Raw genomic sequence first — 26953 nt, forward strand, 5'->3', positions numbered from 1 at the left:
TATAACATCTGTTCATTGTCTCTGCTAAGATATGACTAAGAGAATCCCTGTGGAAACTATAATTATATAATTTTTCTCCCATACTTTTTTTCTTCACTTTCGGTATTCACTAGAATTTGAGATTATTGTGGCGCTCTATAAATTTCAAAATTATCGTTTATGAAAAAACTTACACTTCCCTTTTCTCATCTCCCATTCACCGAGACAGTGACACAGGAACTGAACATTATACTAACAACTCTTGAGTCTTTAAATTCAGCCATGGACACTGAGCAAAATTGGCAAGATCTTTTTAAATGTAGATGACTCCTCGATGAATGTGTTCCCTGGCTAAAGCTGAACACTATGACTGCCTTCTGACTTACTGTGTTATTTAACTCTACCGGCAAAAAAGAACACCACCATCACGTTTGGAGTTACGTTTACATGTGTGTCAATAAAACCCTACTGACCTTTGGCTTGTTATGGGAAAGGTAATTGTAGGTGGGTTTTTTTACGATGACTGTGTACATTATAGTAATTGACGGATGATAATTATTGTAAACATTGTGGTAAGAGAAAGAGTCTAGCATAAGTAGTCTTTAGGTGCCAGCACATCTCTGTTACCTGACTAGTAGCTTAGCAGGGTGATTCGCCAAGACATTTTTATTTTCGTAACGTCTATGTGTGAACTGTGGCATTGTGTCGCTTTGTCATAATCGTCGAACAGAATTTATGTTGATTTCTACCTGAAGCTAACTCCTACCTGAAGCTGACTCTTACTTGAAGCTGACCCCTACCTGAAGCTGACCCCTACCTGAAGCTAATCCATACCTGAAGCTAACCCTTACCTGAAGCTGACCCATACCTGAAGCTAACTCCTACCTGAAGCTAACCCCTACCTGAAGTTGATGCCTACCTGAAGTTGACTCCTACCTGAAGATGACCCTTACCTGAAAATGACTCCTGTCTGAAGCTAACCCCTACCTGAAGCTGACTACCTGAAGTTAACTCCTACCTGAAGCTAATTCCTACTTGAAGCTGACCCCTACTTGAAGCTGACCCCAACCTAAAGCTAACTCCTACCTGAAGCTGATTCCTACCTGAAGCTGACCCCTACCTGAAGCTGACTACTTGAAGCTGACCCCACCTAAAGCTAACTCCTACCTGAAGCTGATTCCTACTTGAAGCTGACCCTACTTGAGGCTAATTCTGACCCATACCTGAAGCTGACCCCACCCTGACCCACCAGAAGCTAACCCCTACCTGAAGCTGATGCCTACCTGAAGTTGACTCCTTCCTGAAGATGACCCTACCTGAAAATGACCCCTACCTAAAGCTAACTCCTACCTGAAGCTGACTCCTACCTGAAGCTGACCCCTACCTAAAGCTAACTCCTACCTGAAGCTGACTCCTACCTGAAGTTGACCCCTACTTGAGGTTAATTCCTACCTGAAGCTGACCCCTAACTGAAGCTGATAGCAACCTGAAGCTGACCCCTAACTGAAGCTGCTGACCCCTATAGTTGATCTTTCACACCTCTACAATAAAAGCGCGGTGCAACACTCTACATCAGCGGTGAGCCTATGGGGGGGGGGGGGAGCTTTTCTGAGTGTCTTTTGAGGGTAACACGTAAAGGCGACCATTTAGAGGGAGCCGCTCAGGATAAGGTCAGGACTTTACAGGAAGTTGATAAGTCTCAAGGATAACAAATTATGTAGTTGAACTTTGAGTATATGAGAATATGGCACCTTGATGTACTATAGGTCTCGAAGGTAACTTTTTTAAGGTAATGTTTATAATTAATATATCAGGCAATTTTTTTTTTTAGTTTCATTAGTACATATTGGACGTGAGTTGGGATTAGTTATACTTTTAAGAGAGAACTTACGTGGGATCATTTAACAATCGACTTACAAAAGTGATCTTCAAGTGCAACCTTTAGAGGTATCTTCATAAAGGTGAGTGGAATAAGTGACTTTAGAGACCTTTAAGGGAAATATTCTGAAGGGAGAGACTTTTGAAAATATTTAAAAGAGAATATTAAAATTTGAACTAGTTAGTGGTCATAAAGTGTGACCTTTAAGGTTTAGGAATAAGGCTGACCTCTATGGGGGTAGAATAAAAACTACAACCTTAAAAATAACTAAAGAGTCTGAATTTTAGAGACAATACCAAAGTCTGACCTTATAGAGGGACCATCAAGTGAGACCTTTAAGGGTTGTGTATACGAGTGCCCCTGTGAGGACGACCCTGTGACGATGATTTTTTTATTTTTTTTTTAAGGAAAACGTAAAAAGGTGACCTTTAAGAGCGACCCTCAAGTGCGACCTGTGAGGGGGACAGACAAGGGTGAGGCGGAGGGTGGCACCAGTAAATGTGACTCACGTCTTGAAGCCGCCCTTGTACTCCCCGCCGTCACTGTATGAGAAATATTACCATCAGTGGATCAGAATGGATAGATAGATTAAAAGGATGAGTGGATCAAAATAGATAGATGGATTATGGGCGGGGAGGGGTCAGTGTATCAAAATTGATAGATGGGTTATGGGAGGGGTCAGTGGATCATAATAGATAGATGGATTAAAGGGGGTCAGTGGATCAGGATAGATGGATTGGTCAGGTCAGGATCAAAATTGATAGATGGGTTATGGGAGGGGTCAGTGGATCATAATAGATAGATGGATTATGGGCGGGGAGGGGTCAGTGGATCAAAATTGATAGATGGGTTATGGGAGGGGTCAGTGGATCATAATAGATAGATGGATTAAAGGGGGTCAGTGGATCAAAAGAGATACAGTAGGTGGATTAAGAGGAATATGTGAATCAAAATAGATTGATGGATTAAGGGGGTCGGTGGATCAAAATAAATAACTGGATTACGGGGAATATGGATCAAAAGAAATAGATGGATTAAAGTATATCAATTGATCAGAATAAATGGTTGGATTTCCGTGGATCAGTGGGCCAAAAGGAACAATGCATCAAAGTAGTTAACAAGAGAATAACAAGAAACAAAAAAAAATAAATGGATAGGATAAATGGATAAAGGCATAAGGAGAACAGGAAGAATGCGAGGATAATGACTGAGCAAAGTGGATTAAGATGAATCACCGAATCAAAGCATTCATAAGGATTAGTGTGGATTGAAGGTGGCAAAGAATCAATATACAGAATATAAAGGAAAATGGATCAATATGAATCAATGGATCAATATGAATCAATTTGAGTTCAGGACAGAAAGTATTATATTGCCTCAGAATACAAAGCAGGATTCATGATTCAAAATACAAGTAAAAAATGAGTCACACAGAGAACCACTGAGTCAATGATCCATGAATCCTAATGAATGATTGAGCGTTAAAGGATTAGTAAATGTGTAACACCAAGTCAGGCCAGATGAATGAACCAGAGAGAACCACAAACAATATGGTTAATGAAGCAAGGGAAACACAGGGTACAGTCTCACCCAGCCAGCTATTGCTACACTGCCTGCTTCAGATGTATGAAACTGTCTCAGTACCAACCAGAACATGAAACCGATACGAATGAATCTAAAGGTTCGAAGTAACAGACTCAAGTTCATATATCTGAAGCAGGCAGTGTAGCACTAGCTGGCTGGGTGAGTTAACTAGCTTCTGGGTAAGACTGTACCAATATATCCATTAACCGCGATACATTACTTCAAATACAATAGTGTGTAAAAAAAATAGATTAGTTTTAGTAAGAAAAAAAATATATAAGTGAATTCAGTGGACGATGGATCAAATAATTGGATCACAGAATTTATGAGTTGAATGAATGACAGAGGGTCCCTAGGTAAGTGTGGATCATTGGGTGAACTGAGGTGCTACATATATATTTTTTTCATACATACACAGGAATATATTTCTCTATCTAGCATATGTGAGCCGTGTTGTCTCCTCCATATAAACAACTCAGCTATTCAAGGACTCCCTCTCTCCCTTTCCTCTTCTAGTTACTTTTATTCCTTTCCTTCCTTTACCCTCCATCTCTAATTAACTAATAGTCTTCGTCAATCTTTTTTTCTTCTTCCGTCTTTCTTTTCATTCTCTATTCAAAATTTTCTCCTTACGCTGAAGACATTTCTCTTTTATTTCCTTCTTAAACTTCAAACTAATCTTACGACAATACAGGTTCCCTTCACTTATTTTTTTCATCTTCATCATCTTCTTGTACTGTTATATATCGTTGTGTGCCTCTTTGTGGAGTTGACCTGAACCATCCTCCATGGCACATCCCCGTACCTCCCTGTCACACCTCCCTGTCACACCTTCCTCTCATACCCCCATACCTCCCTGTCACACCTCCCTGTCACACCTTCCTCTCATACCCCCATACCTTCCTGTCACCTCTCCCTCTCACACCCCCATACCTCCCTGTCACACCTCCCTGTCACACCTTCCTCTCACACCCCTATACCTCCCTGTCACATCTCCCTCTCTCCCCACACCCAAATACAGGTGAATACGCACTATATAACCCATATCACCGCGAAAACTTCCTCCATGATCCTTATTTTCACACACACACACACACACACACACACACACACACACACACACACACACACACACACACATCATCACAAACACTCTTTCATGAAACACAATTCCACATACAGACACTCCTCAATAACCCACATCTCCGAACACATTCCTAACTACACTCTCCGTCGTGATCCACATATCCACAAACACACAACCCCAAATGAAACACATCTCCACATACAGTCCTTCATGACCCACACCTCCACATGCACTCCTTCATCATCCATTATATGTGTCACGTGACTACCTCCACAACTGCTCCTCCACGTCCCACATTAAGACTTCTACAAACGCTCGTGCATGACTCACTACCCCCTGTGGCTGCCAAAAGATAATAGTCAGTCATCTTGTGTGACTCACGTGTTGAAGGCGTCGGAGCCCGTGTGGCAGGAGGTGTCCCCGTCAGCAGCAGTGTAGGTGGTGCTGGGGGGGTCGTAGTACCAATACAGCTGGTTAAGGCCGCAAGCAAAGCTCGTCAGCACCAGGAAGAAGATAAATAGAAACTTGGCAATATCTGGAAGCAAGAGTGAGAAGAACAAAAGTAAATATGAGTAAGACATTCAACAGTAATACGACACCTGAACTGTTGTGTCTTCCAACTTCCCAATATTAGATCTCGATATATGGAATGCCACAAGAGTTTCTACAGTGCTGTGTGGCCAATATTTTTATCCCATTTTACGCTACTTAAAAAAAGACGAAAGCTAAGGTGCTCCATTGTTTCCCTTTTCCCTGTGTGATTTTATCAAGAGTTACTTGAACATTTATGACAGACATACTTTTCTTAACCCATCACTCGGACAGGGTAGCCAAGGTCACCTACATAATATTCTTATAAGTAAACGGTGCTCGAACATGTAATCCCTCTTACAAGTGTAGATAAATGTATCCTTTATAAATGCTCAATGTAATAATTAAATAGACCCATACAAACTACCACACTTTCATATATCCAATATCATGAGAACCATATCAATTATTGTCTAAGTTTCATTAGGTACTTCAGCTTTAAATGTGAGTTCCTTCATTGAAAAGATCATACACAATATGATGCACTTCAGATGTACTTAGAAAGAAAAAAACTGTCACATGGAGTTGATGACCAAGAGATTAATGACACATAATTACTGGTTCAGAATTTCACAGACAGGTTGTTAGGTGGCGTTTCATTATTTCCAAAGGCCGTGGTTTTAATAATTCGTGAAGTGTATTCTTAATCTAACAGGTAGAGGAAGTCCTGACCGTCAGTGTACCGGAGTAAGGAACAATGTGCGATACTTATGGCTCGTGTCTAATGCAGGCTTTAGTGTCTGATAAAGCCTGCTTATTATCCAGAGTTCGAATGACGTCACATAGATACAAGCTGAAGCCAATGTCATGTTAATTAGATCATTTTACGTATGAAAAAAAAAAACGTATTCACATCTGTATTGACGTTAACGTTTGTGAAATATATCAAGACAAAATACATTAAATTTACCTAACCATTCCCACCGAAAAAAAAAAATATATATAATGAATTTGTAATACAGTGAATGGATCATTAAGACAATATGATTATAAATGAATAATAAGTCAATGGCTGTTAATATTTAAGGAAACAATCTGGTTATTATAGGAATCACTGGTTTTGATAATCATAGGATTAACTAACTGGGGCTAAAAAATGAGACCTTCCTGCTCGACTGTGACTGAAGAGATTACAATACTTTCTAAACATAAAAACAATTACTAACTGTTTACATCTTACGTACCAATGATCATACAGCCAAGGGAGATTTGGAGAGGGCCAAGGTGAGGATTAGTCTGGAAGAGGTAAATAATCCTAGCGAAGGAGAAGACATTGGCCACAGCGAACACTCCTTCAGCTATAAGTGTCGGGTCGTTGGCTGGCCACTGGGAGCGAGGGACCTCTCTGTGGATATCAACAACGGTCAGAATGGTGCACTTGATCAAGGGGTATATAGAAATGGTTTCTGTTGAGTGTTTTTTTTTATTCTTTGGATATATGTAACAGTAGGAGACAGCGGTGAGGACAGTGGGGTGGTGATTTGATGTTAATGAAGTTGATAATAGGGAAGAGAAAGGGAAAGAATGGGTTAAGAGAATACGAATTGAAGAGAAAGAGGAGTTAAGAGAGAGGAAAAAGAAACTATAAATGTAGAAAATTGAAGACTGGAATAGGCAAACAAAGATAAGAATGGAAATAAAGAAGAGATGAGGGAAAAGGGAGAAAACAGGAGAGAAAGATTGGAGAAAAAACTTAATATGTGAGAGAAAAATCATTATAAGGGGCAAGGGATGTGTGAGGAGGAGTGAGGGAAGGCAGTATGAGGAAAGGACGTATATGGGGTGAGAGTGTAGGTGGGGGGACTGTGAGGGAAAAGGGGTGAGGAGTGGGGTCTGAGGTGTGAGGGAGGGATTGTGAGGTGAAGGGGGTGAGGGGGGAGGGATTGTGTTGGGAAGGGGTGTGAGGGAAGGGAGAAAGAGGGGGAAAAGTGTGAGAGGAGAGTGGTCAGGAGAGGGAATGAGAGAGTAGGTGAGAGGAAGGGTGTACTACCATCAACAAGTGAGAGGAGAGTATGAGGGGTAAGGTGTAGTAACAGCGTCAGGTGAGGGGAGCGAGGGTGAGAGCAGGTTGTTCTGGCAGCGCCAGGAGAGGGGAGGGTGACGACTGTTGTGTCGCTAAGAGGATAACAGTTAACAAGTGGAGGAGTTTTTCACACACACACACACAAAGAGACAGTGTGTGTGTGTGTGTGTGTGTGTGTGTGTGTGTGTGTGTGTGTGTGTGTGTGTGTGTGTGTGTGTGTAATAACAATAATTAACAATTTATTGAAAAGTTCTACAGCCCGAAGGCTGAAAATATACATTGGACAGAAATTACTTATTTCATACATTGACATAGGGGGGTTAACAAAAGCTTTCATTAGAGAAAGATAAAGGAACATTCAGTGAACATACAATGTAATGTTTACAGTGGAGGTCACGTAGATCATGTGCACTGAGGTGTTGAACAACAAACATGTGGTGCAATAAATACCCTCACAGAGGGTGTTATGAAAGACCTCACGTGGTGCAATAAATACCCTCACAGAGAGTGTTATGAATGACCTCACGTGGTGCAATAAATACCTCATAGATGGTGTTATGAGGGACCTCACGTGGTGCAATAAATACCCTCATAGATGGTATTATGGACCTCACGTGGTGCAATAAATACCCTCACAGATGGTGTTATGAGGGACCTCAAGTGGTGCAATAAATACCCTCACAGATGGTGTTATGAGGACCTCACGTGGTGCAATAAATACCTCATAGATGGTGTTATGAGGGACCTCACGTGGTGCAATAAATACCCTCACAGATGGTGTTATGAGGACCTCACGTGGTGCAACAAATACCCTCACAGATGGTGTTATGAGGGACCTCACGTGATGTTGTAGCAACTCTTCCTCTACGTGACGTCGTAGCGTCATGGAGACACCACGAGGCCTGATGTCACAGGACCTTGCTCACTCAAGTGGTGTACTGTTAGGTGCTGAGGTCCAACCCTCGATCGGTCCCAGGCCTCTTATCGTGGATGGATTAACACACCGCTGCTTGTTCTTGGGTCTCATAGGCAGTTATCACTGGGTACCTGGGACCTCAATGTGTGAAGGTTGACTAAGCCAAGGACAAAATACTGTGTTTAGTCCTTGGACTAGGCCACGACTCTCAGTTGTTACTGTTCAACGTTGTTTTCACTGGCTTAAGCACTGTTTAACACTGGTTCCACTCCTTTCCGAAATGAAATTGTAACTTCTGGCGAGAACTTGCTGATATTCCAGTGGGGAGGAGGGGTTGAAGGAGGGAGTTGGGGTAAGGACGAACACTTTGCCTGGCAGCTGAGAGCAGCGCCAGATAGGTCTTGACCCTCTAGTGTGTGTGTGTGTGTGTGTGTGTGTGTGTGTGTGTGTGTGTGTGTGTGTGTGTGTGTGTGTGTGTGTGTGTGTGTGTGTGTGTGTGTGTGTGTGTGTGTGTGTGTGCGTGTGTGTGTGTGATTTGGTTGGGGATGAGTGGCAAAAAATATTATTTTCATTCCTAATTATTTATGTGATTATTCAAGTTTTTTTTCAAATTTATTGAAGTGTAATCTGTATTTTATTTTATTTTAATATTATGAGGAACAGCTAAATATATGTTTGATGGAGTATTGCATGATATAAAATGTAAGTAAAATTATATGGACTCAGAATTTAGGGAATTATAGCATTATATCCAAGACAAGTTAACATTTAAATGGTTGCCCACACACACACACACATACATATATATATATATATATATATATATATATATATATATATATATATATATATATATATATATATATATATATTTCATTTTTAGTCCATATAACACGCGGACTTTGAACATGTAATCAACGACCTCACCAGCCAGGACTCGAACCCTCCACCTATTGCATAGGACCAGGGAACATTACCGATCATACCACAAGAGCACTTGCTCTTGTGGTATGGTCGGTAACGTTCTCTGGTCCCATGCATTACTGGTCGAGGGTTCGAGTCCTGGCTGGTGAGGTCGTTGATTATATATATATATATATATATATATATATATATATATATATATATATATATATATATATATATATACATATATACATACATACATACATACATACACATACATACATACATACATACATACATACATACATACAGGGTGTCCCATAAATTTCCATACATAGGAAAAATAAATTTTATATGAAAATCCATTTTTATTTATATAATATGCTCTACATGACTACCATTCTGTTGAAAACACTCTTCAATGCGTGTCCTCCACTGCTGAAGAACACGTTCAAGCACAGCTGGAGTTATGCTTGTAATGGCGTTGGTGATACGTTGTATGGAAACTTATGGGACACCCTGTATATATATATATATATATATATATATATATATATATATATATATATATATATATATATATATATATTTCATGTAGATCCACAATGAAGACCTGGAAAAGATAAATCTAGAAAAAATCACACAGGAAAAAGGGAATCAATAGAGCACCTTAGCTTTCGTCTTTATTCAAGACATCTTCAGAGGCAACTGCAAATGTCTTGAATAAAGACGAAAGCTAAGGTGCTCCATTGTTTCCCTTTTCCTGTGTGATCTTATCTATATATATATATATATATATATATATATATATATATATATATATATATATATATATATATATATATATATATATATATGTTGATCCTCACCTAACATCTACCTGTATACAGTACTACGGTACTGGGCAACAGAATTATCAAATAAGAGTTTTAACACCAGTCTAATCTGGTACCAAACTCAACACACGTGTCTCTCTACTGGCGAGACATAACACCTGTCTTACTGGAAATACACGAATTACCTGAGATCATGAGTGTTTCACCTGGGACCACGGAGTTGTCAGCTGAGACTACAAGTCTTACCTGGGACCATGAGGGTTTCACCTAGGACCATGGGGGGTCTTACCTGGAACCATGAGAATTTCACCTAGGACCATGAAGATCTTACCTGGGACCATGAAGACCTCATTTGGGACTACGGAGACCTCACCTGGGACCATGAGGGTCTCACCTGGGACCGTACTTGTTGGTGGTGATTTGGATGAAGGCGACGGCTCGGAGGCTGAAGGTGCAGAGGTAAAGAGACAGCATAATAAAGTCCAGCCAGTTCCACCACTGACGGATGTAAGCTGTCAGTCCCTCTTCCCACAGCTGCTTGCACTCCGCCCACACCTGCAACAACCAACACATTTGTGGTGAAATAGCTCATTTTAAGACATGCATTACATGTGTCTTGTGGTTGCACCCTGTACCACTGTATAAGGGCCACCAATATCTTTTGGAGGGCAGTCGAGGGCATCAGTGTATAGGAGCTTCTTGATAAGTTCAAGGCAGCTATAGATCGCATTAGGACTAGGGGAGGGATCCCTATCATATGCGCTGTCCTGCCTAGAAGGAGGGTTGGCAGTGAATGGTTGTCAAGGGCGGTTGGTGTCAACGGCCGTCTTGACAGATATTGCAAGTCAATATCAGTCCCATTCATTGACAACTGGGACAACTTCTATGGCAGAAGGGACCTTTATGCTAGGGATGGGGTGCACCTGTCTAGGGATGGGGTGGCAACCCTGGCTGGGTCTCTCGAGAGGGCAGTTCAAAGGATATCGAAGCCTTTAAACTACTAGGGGAACATATGGGAACGGGGGTGGAGGAGACTGCAGTGGAAGCGGGTAAACAAAGTGAAAGATTACAGGGAAATAGTGTTAGGAATGAGGAGAAATCTAAATTAGACAGGGAGTTAAAACCTAAATGCGGTAAGGGGAGGACTCAGAACACGACTAACTTAAATGTCTACTACGCGAACAGTAGAAGTATGAGAAACAAAATGGATGATATTAGGGCCTTGGTATGTACCGAAAAAATCGATATAATAGCATTCACTGAAACATGCATCAACTTAGACTCACGTGAGTTACCGGTCGAATACCAAATTGCGGGTTACAAATTGTTCCATACCAATAGGCAGACACGACATAGATATCGGCATAGACAGCAACATAAGTAAATTTGCTGATGACACTAAAATAGGACGTGTAATTAAATCTGATGAGGACTCTGCAAAACTACAGGAAGTTCTAAACAAATTTTTCGAATGGTCGGAAAAATGGCAGATGAAATTCAATGTGGACAAATGTAAAGTACTCAGTATAGGAGATGTAAACAGGGAAACCAGTTACCAGATGAACAACGATGCCATTGTGGAATCCGACTGCGAGAGAGAATTAGGAGTAATGATAAGTAGGAATCTTAAGCCAAGTAAACAATGTGTTTTTGCTCGTAACAAGGCTAATAAAGTACTTGGGTTCATACAAAGGAGTGTTAGTTACAAGACTAGCGAGGTCATCTTAAAATTATATCTAGAGCTTGTGAGACCTCACCTGGATTACGCAGTTCAGTTCTGGTCACCGTATTACAGAATGGATATAGAATCCTTGGAAAGAATTCAGAGGAGAATGACAAGACTAATCCCTGGCATTAGGAACCTTAAGTACAGAGACAGGTTAAAGCATCTTAATTTGCACTCCCTCGAGAGATGTAGAGTGAGGGGCGACATGATAGAGGTGTATAAATGGAAGTCAGGGTTAAACAAAGGGGACATTACAAAGGTACTCAAACTATCCAACCAGGAGCGAACTCATAACAATGGTTTTAAATTAGACAAATTTAGATTTCGGCGTGAAATAGGTAAACACTGGTTTGGAAACAGAGTAGTGGATAAATGGAACAAGTTACCAAATATCATCATTAACTCGAATACACTGGATAGCTTCAAACATAGGTTGGATGCTTATATGAGCAATAGGGGTTGGGTGTAAATGGGACTGCCCAGTATGGGTCAATAGGCCCGCTGCAGTTTCCTCCATTCTTATGTTCTTATGTTCTTATGTCTTGGCCCCATAAGACAGATGATGATGCAGGTAGACAAGGGATATGGTTCTCATTTACTGTCTGGGGGAAAAATAATAGTGTCTTCATTTGGATATATACTCTATATGTAATGTGTGATTTCATTGACAAATTACAACAAAACCACAAATGGCGACGACCACCAACAACAACAGCAACGAGAAGAAGAACAAAAACAACAACAATAATAATAATAAAAATAAAAATAAAAATAATAATAATAATAGTAATAGTAATAATAATAATAATAATAATAATAATAATTATAATAATACTAATAATAATAATAACGACGGTGTATTGAAAAATACAGCGACCGTAGATTGAAAAAATGTGTGTGTGTGTGTGTGTGTGTGTGTGTGTGTGTGTGTGTGTGTGTGTGTGTGTGTGTGTGTGTGTGTGTGTGTGTGTGTGTGTGCGTGTGTGTGTGCGTGTGTGTGTGTGTGTGAGTGTGTGATTTGGTAAGAAATTCTAGGCATCAGATTTAAAGAGCCAAACAAAGCATGTGGGAAACTGTGTTCTCTTGATAATTGTCCAGTCGTAATTTCAAAATTGTTTCTGAGTGGAGCAACCCATGTGAGGGACCCCTACACCCAGATACACCATGTGAGGGGACCACACCCCGGTACACCATGTGAGGGGACCCCTACACCCAGGTACATCATGTAAGGGGACCCCCACACGCAGGTACACCATGTGGGGGGACCCCTACACCCAGGTACACCATGTGAGATGACTCCTACACCCAGGTACACCATGTGAGGGACCCCTGCACCCAGGTACACCATGAGAGAGGACCCATACAACTAGGTACACAATGCGAGAGGACCCCTACACCCAGGTGCACCATGTGAGGGACCCCTACACCAAGGTACACCATGTGAGGGATCCCCTACACCCAGGTACACCATGTGAGGGGACCCCTACACCAAGGTATATCACGTAAGGGGACCCCTACACCCAGGTACACCATGTAAGGGGACCCCCACACCCAGGTACACCATGTGTGGAGCCACTACACCCAGGTACACCATGCGAAGGACCCCTACACCCAGGTACACCATGTGAAGGGACCCCTACACCCAGGTGCACCATGAGAGAGGACCCATACAACTAGGTACACCATGTGAGAGGACCCCTACACCCAGGTGCACCATGTGAGGGAGCCCTACACCAAGGTACACCATGTGAGAGGACTCCTACACCCAGGTACACCATGTGAGGGACCCCTACACCCAGGTACATTACGTAAGGGGACCCCCACACCCAGGTACACCATGTGTGGGGCCACTACACCCAGGTACACCATGATACAGAAGGACCCCTACACCCAGGTACACCATGAAGGGACCCCTACCCAGGTGCACCATGAGACCCATACAACTAGGTACACCATGTGAGAGGACCCTACACCCAGGTGCCATGTGAGAGCCTACACCCAAGGTACACCATGTGAGAGGACTCTACACCCAGGTACACACCATGTGAGGACCCCTACACCCAGGTACGTGCGTGGGGATTTACACCCAGGTACACCATGTGAGGCCACTACACCAGGTACACCATGATAGAGATTGGCCTGTGTCATGCAGAGGCAATTTTTTTTTTGAGTTTGAAAAATCGGCCCATGGTATTAATGATGTAGTTCTATGTGCAGAATCATGTGATATCTTCAGATTTGAAAAAAGTTTTATTTTTGATAGGTAGAATTTGGCAAATCTTATGAATTCAGTATTCCCCACCCTTTTACCAACACCACTAAATAGCTTATTTAAAGTAAAAGTAAATGTATCAGGTTAATTTATTAGGATGAAAATGATCCAGAATAATTAAACAGGCCAAATCTTGACACATTTATTAAATTTAATATTCCTTTGTAAAACAAAATCATCAAATACAAAACCGGTTTTTACTACTCGACCGGTGTTGCTGCACCATAGAGAACATGTCTTTCTTGCTTCTGTTTCTACTCATCACCTCCCTGCTGACCACCTGAGCTCGGATGTAGCCTTCCCTCCTCTCCTGGCTGTACCGTGACTGCTGACCTCGCTCACTTGCTGTACACAACTCTATACTGGGTGTGCAGGGCCAGGCAGGGACATGCATGGGTTGTCCAGAAAGCCTCTGACTTGAACATTGGTGTGAGGCTGCAGGTAAGAAGGCTCACACTGCCAACCTGGATGTTATCAAGATCTATGAGATCAGTGAGGAGTCTTGGCACCTAGATTGACTTCAGGGAGTCTTCCTGACCCTGAGAATCGTCACCAACGATTCGTCATGCAGATCCTCTCATAAGTCTCTATCCAAGATCTTTGACTGCCACTCTTCTCCTCCTCATCCTTACTGCAGAGCATTGTCTGCAGAACTTTGCCTCGGGATGAGCATACCAGGAAGATCTCCCTCACAGTCTGCTCCACAATCTGAACAACCTTCCTTGGCTGACTCCTCCAGGAGCTCAAGCTGGAAGAACATGCCTCGGACCTTCGGAGAACAGTGACTTGTTGTAGTGTTGAACCAATAATTTTGGCAAGTAGACACTCACGATGAATGGACAATAAGTCTCCAGGTTGTGAAGCTAGTTTCCAGTTTATGATGGGCAACCCAAATTCTGCAGAACCTGAGAGAGCCGTTGTGAGGCACCTAGAATGTGAGACTGGACCTATCTGCAGGTAAGCAAGTCTATCAGGCACTGACCCCAGTTTTGATGGCACTGCAAATCATGTAACCATAGTACTGGTCCAGTACTCAGGTCGTCAATGACACAGTATGTGCAAGCTCTCAACAGGTGGAGGGGTAACTGTGATTTTTTCTCAGTTTATTTCTAACTCAGTGGCAGAGTCAGCATCTTTGCAAGAGGACCGAACCATCTGTTGTTTGAAAGAGTCTTGCCATCAGCTCCTGGATCAGATGTCTGAGTGGCAACTCGTTGGTGTGGAGGTCACAAACAATCAGACCAGCTTCCTCCCAATCTTCCACTCTATCCACTGCTTATTACCTTGCCACCCTGTGTTCGTGTTGGTGCTGTCCTCAATAATGGCCTGCGAGGTCTGGTCTACGTTCTCTCTCTGAGCCAGTTCACAATGTTATCTGCCACTATCTCAGTTGGTTTCCTGATGTCATCTTTCTCTGGAGTGAAATGCCTACAAATACTTCCTCGGTTCACTGCAGCAGGAGTAGTGTTCCTTTCCGCCTTCACCGCAAGCTTGAGAACATGTAAGGGACCCCTACACCCAGGTACACCATGTGAGGGACTCCTACACCCAGGTACACCATGTGAGGGACTCCTACACCCATGTACACAATGTGGGCGGGGCCACTACACCCAGGTACACTATGTGAAGCGCCACTATACCCAGGGACACCATGTACGGGGCCTCTGAACCCAGGTACACAATGTGGGGGCCACTACACCCAGGTACAACATGTGAGGGGCCACTACACCCAGGTACACCATGTGAGGGCCTACTCAGGTACTCCATGAGAGAGGACCTACACCCAGGTACATCATGTGGGGGACCCACACACCCAGGTACACCATGTGGGGACCCCTACACCCAGGTACACCATGTGAGGGACTCCTACACCCAGGTACCCCATATGGGGACTCCTACACCCAGGTACTCCATGTGAGAGGACCCTACACCCAGGTACACCATGTGAGGACCCCTACACCCAGGTACATCACGTAAGGGACCCCTACACCCAGGTACACCATGTGGGGACCTCACTCTCAGGTACTCCATGTGGTGGACCCCTACACCCAGGTACACCATGTGAGGGGTACCCCAGGTACACCATGTGAGGGACTCCCCCCAGGTACCCCATGTGAGGACCCCTACACGCAGGTACACCATGTGAGAGGACTCCTACACCCAGGAACACCATGTGAGGGACCCACCCCAGGTACTCCATGTGGGGACCCCTACACCCAGGTACCCCATGTGAGGGACTCACCCAGGAGTACCATGTGAGGTTCACCCAGGTACCATGTGAGGACCACTACACCCAGGTTCACCATGTGAGGGACCCCTACACCCAGGTACATCATGTAAGGGACCCCCACCGGTACACCATGTGAGGGACCCCCACCCAGTACACCATGTGAGGGACCACTACACCCAGGTTCACCATGTGAGGGACCCTACTTCCAGGTACATCGTGTGAGGGGCCCCCACACCCAGGTACACCATGTGGGGAACCCTACACCCAGGTACACCATGTGAGGCCACCCCAGGTACACCATGTGAGGGACCCCTACTTCCAGGTACATCATGTGGGGACCCCCACCCAGGTACACCCATGTGAGGGAACCGTACCCTCAGGTGCACCATGTGAGGGACCCCTACACTCAGGTACACTATGTGTGAGGGACCTCTACACCCAGGTACCATGTAACACCCCACACCCAGGTACACTATGTGAGGGACCCCCCATACCCAGGTACACCATGTGAAAGGACCCATACAACTAGGTACACCATGTGAGGGGACCCCTACACCCAGGTGCACCATGTGTGAGGACCCTACAGGTACACCATGTGAGGCTCTACCCCAGGTACACCGTGTGAGGACCCCCTACACCTAGGTACACCATGTGAGGGACCCCTACACCCAGGTACATCACGTGGGGACCCCTACACCCAGGTACACCATGAGGGGCCCACCACACCTAGGTACACTATGTGAGGGACCCCTATACCTAGGAACTCGATGTGAAGACTCCTACATCCACGTACACCTGTGTGAGGACCCCACTTAGGTACATCATGTAAGGGTCCCCAACACCCAGGTACAACATGTGAGGGACCCCTACACCCAGATACACCATGTGAGGGGACCACACCCCGGTACACCATGTGAGGGGACCCCTACACCCAGGTACATCATGTAAGGGGACCCCCACACGCAGGTACACCATGTGGGGGGACCCCTACACCCAGGTACACCATGTGAGATGACTCCTACACCCAGGTACACCATGTGAGGGACCCCTGCACCCAGGTACACCATGAGAGAGGACCCATACAACTAGGTACACAATGCGAGAGGACCCCTACACCCAGGTGCACCCAAGGGGTGGGGACCACTCACACCCAGGTAAGTGGCCTCATGAGGACCCTACTTCCAGGTGCACGCGTAAGGGGACCCCACCCAGGCACACAATGAGGGAAACCCTACACTCAGGCACACCATGTGAGGGACCACTACACCAGTTGCACCCCATGTGAGGGCCCCCACACCAGGCACACTATGTGTGGGGACCCCACACCCAGGTGCACTATGTGAGGGACCCCACACCCAGGTACATCATGTAGGACCCCACACCCAGGCACACCATGTGAGGAAACACCTCACACCCAGGTATACCTGGTGTAGGACCCTATACCAGGGTACACCATGTGAGAGAGACCCATAACTAGGTACACCATGTGAGAGGACCCCACACCCAGGTGCACCCAAGTGAGGGACCCCTGTTTCAAGGGCACACCATGTGAGAGACTACACCCAGGTGCACCATGTGAGGGACCCCTACACTCAGGTACACTATGTGCGGGGACCCCTACACCCAGTTACACTATGTGAGGGACCTCTACACCCAGGTACACCATGTGAGGTAACACCCCACACACAGGTACACTATGTAAGGGACCCCCATACCCAGGTACACCATGTGAGAGGACCCATACAACTAGGTACACCATGTGAGAGGACCCCTACACCCAGGTGCACCATGTGAGGGACCCCTACACTCAGGTACACTATGTGCGGGGACCCCTACACCCAGTTACACTATGTGAGGGACCTCTACACCCAGGTACACCATGTGAGGTAACACCCCACACACAGGTACACTATGTAAGGGACCCCCATACCCAGGTACACCATGTGAGAGGACCCATACAACTAGGTACACCATGTGAGAGGACCCTGACACTGTGCACCATGAGGGACCCCCACACCAAGGCACACCATAAGGGAGAAGACTCTCACACCCAGGTACACCATGTGAGGGACCCCCCACACCCAGGTACACCATGTGAGGGGACCCCACACCCAGGTACACATGCAGTGTGACCCCTTTACCCACAGGTACACCATGTAAGGCCCACCACACTCAGGTACACTAAGTGAGGGGACCCCAGACCCAGGTATTACCATGGGTGACCCCACACCCAGGCACACTATGTAGGGACCCTATACCCAGGCACCAATGTGAGAAGATTCCACATCCATGTATTACTGTGTGAGGGACCCTCACACTTAGGGTACACCATGTAAGGTCCCAACACCCAGGTGGACAACATGTTAGGGGCCACTACTCCCAGGTACACCATGTGAGTGGACCCCCACACCCAGGAACACCATGTGAGGGGACCCCACCCAGGTACATCATGTAAGGGACCCCATACCAGGCACACCATGTGAGAGGACCCATACACCAGGGGTACACCATGTGAGAGGACCCCTACACCCAGGTGCACCAGGAGGGACCCTACACTGTTGCACACCATATGAGAAGACCTTACACCCAGGTACACCATGTGAGGGACCCTTGGCTAACGGCACACTATGTGAGGGGACCCCTACACCCAGGTACATCACGTAAGGGGACCCCTTTACCCAGGTACACCATGTAAGGGGCCCACCACACCCAGGTACACTATGTGAGGGACCCCTAGACCCAGGTACACCATGTAAGGGGACCCCCACACCCAGGTACACTATGTGAGGGACCCCTATACCTAGGTACTCAATGTGAGAAGACTCCTACATCCATGTACACCGTGTGAGGGACCCCTACACTTAGGTACACCATGTAAGGGGTCCCCAACACCCAGGTACAACATGTTAGGGGCCACTACTCCCAGGTACACCATGTGAGTGGACCCCTACACCCAGGAACACCATGTGAGGGGACCCCTACACCCAGGTACATCATGTAAGGGGACCCCCACACCCAGGTACACCATGTGGGGGGACCCCTACACCCAGGTACACCATGTGAGGGACCACTACACCCAGGTACACCATGTGAGGGGACCCCCACCTGGCACATTACAAGGGGAACCCCACACCAGGTACACACTATGTGAGGGGACCCCCACACCCAGGTACACCATGTGAGGGACCACTACACCCAGGGGGTACACCATGTGAGGGGATCCCATTCCAGGCACATCATGCGTAAGGGGACCCCCACACCAGGTACACAATGTGAGGGGAACCCACACCCAGGTGCACCATGTGAGGGACCCCTACACTCAGGTACACTATGTGCGGGGACCCCTACACCCAGTTACACTATGTGAGGGACCTCTACACCCAGGTACACCATGTGAGGTAACACCCCACACACAGGTACACTATGTAAGGGACCCCCATACCCAGGTACACCATGTGAGAGGACCCATACAACTAGGTACACCATGTGAGAGGACCCCTACACCCAGGTGCACCATGTGAGGGACCCCTATACCAAGGTACACCACGTGAGAGGACTCCTACACCCAGGTACACTATGTGAGAGACCCCCTACACCTAGGTACACCATGTGAGGGGACCCCTACTCCCAGGTACATCACGTAAGGGGACCCCTACACCCAGGTACACTATGTGAGGGACCCCTATACCTAGGTACTCGATGTGAGAAGACTCCTACATCCAGGTACACCGTGTGAGGGACCCCTACACTCACGTACACCATGTAAGGGGACCCCAACACCCAGGTACACTATGTGAGGGACCCCTATACCTGTGATAGTGCCTGCTATCACCCCCAATTAGTATAGTTCAGCTGTAATACTTATAAGTGGCAGGAGTTTGAGGTAAACACTGTTTGGCCTTTTGTGTTTTTATTGTCGTTTGACACCTTGTACAGAGGTAAGATATGAGTGACTATTAAGTGAATCCTCTCCAGGGAAGTACTGTGAATAACACTATGAGGTACTTTTAGTGTTTGACTTCCCTGTGGTTATGAGTTAACTGACTCACCCTTGGTGCTGGTAACTGCTTGGTTCTTTGCTAAGGTGACCTGTGGCTCAACCCCTGAGAGATCTACAAGCCAAGGGATTCATATTGTCATGCATATGAATATACATAATATACATGTATACAGTATTTGTGTGTGTATCTGCGATGCAGTTTTATACAATGCTGTTACATACCCAGGCACACTATGCGAGGAACCCTTACACCCAGGTACACAATGTGAGGGACTCCTACACCCAGGTACACCATGTGAGGGACCCCTACACCCAGGTACACCATGTGGGGGGACCCCTACACCCAGGTACATCATGTAAGGGGACCCCTACACCCAGGTTCACCATGTGAGGGACCCCTACACCCAGGTACACCATGTGAGGGGACCCCTACACCCAGGTGCACCATGTGAGGGACTCCTACACCCAGGTATACCATGTGAGGGACTCCTACACCCAGGTATACCATGTGAGGGGCCACTACACCCAGGTACAACATGTTAGGGGCCACTACACCCAGGTACACCATGTGACACTACACAGGCACACCATGTGAGGGGCCACTACACCCAGGTACACCATGTGAGGGGCCACACCCAGGTACACCATGTGGGGGGCACACCCAGGTACACCATGTGAGGGGCCACTACACCCAGGTACACCATGTGAAGGACCACAAAACACAGGTACACCATGTGAAGAACTGTTGCATCCAGGTACACCATGTGAGGGACTCCTACACCCAGGTACACCATGTGAGGGACTCCTACACCCAGGTACACTATGTGAGGGACTCCTACACCCAGGTACACCATGTGAGGGACTCCTACACCCAGGTACGCCATGTGAGGGACTCCTACACCCAGGTAAACCATGTGAGGGACTCCTACACCCAGGTACACCATGTGGGGGGCCACTACACCCAGGTACACCATGCGAGAGGGTAACACACCCAGGTCTTCTTCAACCTTTATTCACTACATACTCGCTCCTCTCCAATCGCCTCTTCCATGTCGATCTACCTTTTCACCTTCCCCTCTCCTCGACCCTAGCTCTATCTCCCCCTTCAATCTTCCCTCACCTTTCCCGTCACTCCATAATCTCCTGTAGCCTTTCCTTCTCACTCCTGTCCACTTCTGACAGGATCGTTTCTCTCACTCTCTACAGCTGTCAAGGGGTGAGATTGTGGTGGTCTCTTCCTGACTATGTTCACCCGTTCCAAAAAGTATCTTTACGGATAGGTCTGATGAATTTCAAAATGAGCACTACCACTCCCGTTGTCTCAGTAGGGTTGTCAAAATCCTTCGTCTGTTGTGTCATATTGTCTAACACAAAATTATAAACATACTTTTTGGAGCGTGTGAACATCTACTTGACAGTCAATTTAAGTACCTCAGCCTTCTATTACTCCAGCTTTCACATATTACTTCAATTCACTGTAGGAGTCACTTTAACATCCTATTTTCCTCAATAAGATTTTAAAAGCTTTCCCTTTTTTCATTAGTGAGTTGTCTAATGTCACTCAATACCTTGGCCAATAATAATTAACTTTCATTTTGTTTTGCATTTACCACTAAATCATTCAGTTTTAACCTCTTCGGCTGATAAAGTTTAGTATCAATATTTACTTCTCAATTCCCATTCCCACTCAGTACCTTGTGTTATTATACTTCAAGTGCTTCCTTTATGAGTTAACTATTGAAACCTTATCAGTAAAGGTATTCAGCTGTCATTTTTAGTTTCCGGATTACAACACCATTAAAACATGCAGCTTTCACCTTCAACTTTACCTTTACCATTAAAACATGCAGATTTCTTTCACCTTTAGCTTTCATCATTAAAACATGCAGCTATCACCTTTAACTCACCATTAAAACAGGCAGCTATCACCTTTAACTCACCATTAAACGTGCAGCTTTCACCTTTTGCTTTCACCATTCAAACATGCAGCTTTCACTTTCAACTTTTACCATTAAAACATACAGCTTCCACTTTCCACTTTACTTTTAACATTAAAACTTGCAGCTATCACCTATAACTCACCATTAAAACATGAAGCTTTCACCTTTAAAATATATTGCTTTCACCATTAAAACATGCAGCTTTCACCTTTAACTTTCACCATTAAAACATGCAGCTTTCAATTCTCACTTCAACCATGAAAACATTCACTTTCATCACTTTCACTTTTTACATGAATCATTAAGAGATCCGGCTTTCATTTCTTTCATTTACAACTATAATAATAACTTTCTCCTCTTACTTTCACCATCAAAACAGACAAGCCTCACCTCTTAATTTCACCATTTAAACCTTACACTTCCAGCTCATACTTTCACCATCAAAACATTCAACTTTCACCCTTACTTTTATACCAAAATTTACAACTTTTACCCCTTACACCGTCCTTAGAATATCAGCTTTCGTTCCTTACTTTCGCCAATAACACATTCAATTTCAACCTATTAACTGTACATACACACTTACAATTTATATCACTTATTTTCTCTACAAAACTTTCACAATATAATCAACCATCTTCGACCCCTTACTGTCACCATGAAAAAATCAGGTAGTACTTTCACCCCTAACTTTCACTACTTTCACCCTCAGCACTCCTCTCTAACAACAACAAACTTTCACTTTATACACTCATCATGAGAAGATTCAGCGTTCAACGTTCAGCATGACCAAGGAACATTCACCATGGTCAAGGAACATTCACTATGACCTAAGAACATTCACCATGGCCTAAGAACATTCACCATGGCCTAAGAACATTCACTATGACCTATGAACATTCACCGTGACCAATGAACATTCACCATGACCTATGAACATTCACCGTGACCAAGGAATAATCACCATGACCAAGGAACATTCACCATGACCAAGGAACATTCACCATGACCAAGGAACATTCACCATGACCAAGGAACATTCACCATGACCAAGGAACATTCACTATGACCAAAGAACATTCACCCTAACCCAACTATACACCACTTAACAATTTATGGAAACCCTTTAAACACTCCAGGACCATTGACAGTATCTCAGACCCACCTACAATACTCCTGGATAACTCTCAGTTGCTCAGAAACCGCACTCTATGCTCATGGGACACTCACAAAAGCCTAGAACTACCCCGCACAGTGACTCGGTATCATTTACAATGTTCTTAGACTCCACACTGTGATTCATTATCTTGGACAACTCTCAGGGATTCAGAACCTCATAAAGTGCTTCGAAACCACTCCCAGGGATTCAGAACGTTATAAAGTACTGTACTCCTTAACCACGCCAAGGGAATTAGAACCTTCTAAAATGCTTCTGAACCTCTCCCAGGGATTCAGAACTTCCTAAAATGCTTCTGGATCACTCCCAAGAATTCAGAACCTTATAAAGTACTCCTGAACCACTCCTAGGGACTGTAATAGCTGGTTAACTGTAGAATTCTGTATAAGTTAATTGGGCTGGTACATTTATATTATATTAGGTTTTAGTAGCGAAACCCAATTGTCTGTTTCTCCTTTTATTTAGAAACTGCTATTGATACAATTCCAGAGTGTAAATCAACCGTAATTTTCACTATAAATGAGAGTTAAGAGAAGGACGGAGGCTATGTAAATAGACCTGTTAATCACGTCCGACTTGTGTGAGGGATTGAGTAACAACGCCTCCAGGGTGCCGGCTTCTTTATGCTGATTCAAGCATTTACTGGCCGCACCTCAAGAAAGCTATCAATCACGTGATAAGAACATGACAACTCATAGCCAGTGGAAAGTTACAGGGGGTGATGTGGTATATAATTCAAATGTAATTAACCCATTTATATAATCTTTCTGTTGATGAGACAGGGGCTATTACAGGACCCAGAACCTCATAAAAATGCTTCTGAACCACTCCCAGGGATTCAGAACCTCCTACAATGCTTCTGAACCTCTTCCAGCGATTTAGAACCGTATAAAGTACTCCTGAACCATTCCCAGGGATTTAGAACCTCCTAAAATGCTTCTGAACCTCTTCCAGGGATTTAGAATCGTATAAAGTACTCTTGAACCACTCCCAGGGATTCAGAACCTTATAAGGTACTCCTAAACCACTTCCAGGGAATTCAGAACCTCCTAAAGTGCTTCTGGACCATTCCCGGGAATTCAGAGCCTCCCAAAATGCTTCTGGATACTCCCAGGGATTCAGAACCTAATAAGGTACTTCTGAACCACTCCCAGGGATTCAAAACCTCCTAAAATGCTTCTGAACCTCTTCCAGGGATTCAGAACCTTATAAAGTACTCCTGGACCAGTTCCAGGGATTCAGAACCTTATAATGTGCTCCGATCATTCACATAGCTCAGTATTACGTACCATTCCTGTGACCCAGAAGAAGATAAGCCACTCGACGAAGGTTGGCGCAGGACCTCTAAGGTTCCTGCGGTGCCTCTCACTGCCCTCGGTCCTGGTGGAGGCCAACACCAGCAGCACCAAAAACAACCCAAAGGATGCGCTGCAACAGGGAGGAGAGAGATATTAAAACATGACGGTAGAAAACCTAAGGAAGTTAAAGATGAGGTAGATATTCGAACATGGAGAAAAATGAGTTTGTACCACACACCTCAAATTATATACTCGTCTACATAAGATAAATCAACACATATCTAAAGTGATAATGATTTAGTTCCCGGGGAAAGATTTTATATTCATTATGCAAAGAAACTATGATTGTGTTGCTTGAGGTTAAGTTGAGTTGGGTTAGTTTTGGTTAGGTTAAGAATGATTGCTAGCAGTCAGACTTTTACCCCAGAAACGGCACTCTTGTTTTAAGATATAGTCTTGATCTGATTATCATATGGTAAAGAAAACCTCGTACTCATATGACCTTCCCCGCGTGGGTGTGTGGAAGATATGGGCCGGGGAGGATTTTCTTATGAATTTCACTGGAGGCTTGGGTTCAAATGCAGGCTTGTACAATACATTTAAATTTAAATACAATATATTAAACCAATCAAATACAAGTGTTCTAAACTAATCAAATACACATTGTTTAAACTGATTAAATGAACAAAAAACAACAAAGTTAAAATACAAATTCATATACTATCAGACACAGCCAGGCTACTCGTCTGGGCAGGGATGAGGTGAGCACTTGGATAATCCTTTAAATTTGGGTTCGGTTTGGGAGGTTTTGAGGTTCTTGTGGTCCACTTCATGAGTGGGTTCCAAATGAGCCAAGTTGACGTGCTCCCCCACCGGCTGTGCATCAAACATAAAGCCGTACTGAAGATCCAGAGAGGGATGGATGTCACGCACCACCAACACGAGGGGACATAACTACAAATTCTCCAATGTGTCATGAAGAACGAACATAAGGAAATACTTTTACACACACACAGAGGCTGGTAGACCTATGGAACGGTCTACCAGCCCAAGCTGTGGAATCTAGAGCAGTACTGGGCTTCAAAATAGACCTTAAAAAAAATTATCATGAATAATGGAAGGATCCTGCACAGGCCACTTACCTCCTTCCCTCGCCATGGCCACCTCTAGAGAGTGGCCATTAGGTAAATAAGGTAAGGTAGATAAAAAAAGGCGAGGCAGAAAAGCTAACCTGAACCTCTGGAGGAAGAATCAGTTAGTAAAAACCTTCGAGAACAAAATTACAAACTATAAATAACCTTAACCTTGATTGTTTATAAAAGCCTGTGTTAAGACTGTTACTGAGGGACTGGTATGAGGACTGGGTGAGTGTGAGGTGGTGGTGTTCCTTGTGCTGTAAGAACTGGCGACACAAAAAACGGGAAGTAGAAAAAATCACACAAGCTTTAAGTTCCTTGCTGCTTCTTTTTGGAATTTTCAATATATAAATTTTCTCTTTAATAACTGGAATATATGTAACTATTTTTTTAGTTTGTAATATATGCCAAATATAAGGTTTCCTGATTATCTAAATATTATTTTCACCTCCGATAATTTTTATTTATCTTATTTATTACTTCTTCCACTCGGGTATTTTTCTATTCTACAAATGTAACTAGAATCCGTCACAACTACAAACTATAAACCCAATTTAGGGCAGGAATGGAGGGTAAAGCAAGTGTAATTTACTAAACTGAACTAAACCCACAAATGGCTCGGTGAAATGTAATCACGTAAATTGAGTTACAAGGCCAACCACTCATTGATTAACTTCCGACTAAAACCAACCCTCCATCAACACCACCACGGTAAACAGTCTACCTCAACCCCCCATCAACACCACCACGGTAAACAGTCTACCTCAACCCCCCATCAACACCACCACGGTAAACAGTCTACCTCAACCCTCCATCAACACCACCACGGTAAACAGTCTACCTCAACCCTCCATCAACACCACCACGGTAAACAGTCTACCTCAACCCACCATCTCAACCCACCATCGACTCACTCACGGTAAACAGTCTACCTCAACCCACCATCAACACCACCACGGTAAACATTCTACCTCAACCCCCATCAACACCACCACGGTAAACAGTCTACCTCAACCCTCCATCAACACCACCACGGTAAACAGTCTACCTCAACCCACCATCAACACCACTAAGGTAAACAGTCTACCTCAACCCACCATCAACACCACTAAGGTAAACAGTCTACCTCATCCCACCATCAACACCACTACGGTATTCAGTCTATCTCAACCCACCAGTCACCAACCCACCATCACCACCACGGTAAACAGCTCCACTCAACCCACCATCAACACCACCACGGCAAACAGCTCACTCCCCAACCCACCATCAACACCACCACGGCAAACAGCCCACTCTCAACCCCATCAACACCACCTCACGGTAAACAGTTTACTCAACCCCATCAACACCACCACGGTAAACAAGGCCCA

General features: G+C 44.7%; 1 protein-coding gene across 1 annotated transcript in view; it reads right to left on the bottom strand.

The window, feature by feature from the left end:
* LOC121859413 (transient-receptor-potential-like protein) overlaps nt 1-26953 on the bottom strand; it is a 201793-nt gene that overhangs the window by 36776 nt on the left and 138064 nt on the right. Inside the window, exons 10-13 of the mRNA XM_042356208.1 lie at nt 24436-24574; nt 10196-10356; nt 6305-6465; nt 4911-5064 (exon numbers count right to left, since the gene is read on the bottom strand). Coding sequence (XP_042212142.1) covers nt 4911-5064; nt 6305-6465; nt 10196-10356; nt 24436-24574 — 615 coding nt within the window. The remainder of the gene's footprint in view (nt 1-4910; nt 5065-6304; nt 6466-10195; nt 10357-24435; nt 24575-26953) is intronic.

Source organism: Homarus americanus, unplaced genomic scaffold, assembly GCF_018991925.1.
Source record: "Homarus americanus isolate GMGI-L3 unplaced genomic scaffold, GMGI_Hamer_2.0 scaffold7626, whole genome shotgun sequence".
Lineage (NCBI taxonomy): Eukaryota > Metazoa > Arthropoda > Malacostraca > Decapoda > Nephropidae > Homarus > Homarus americanus.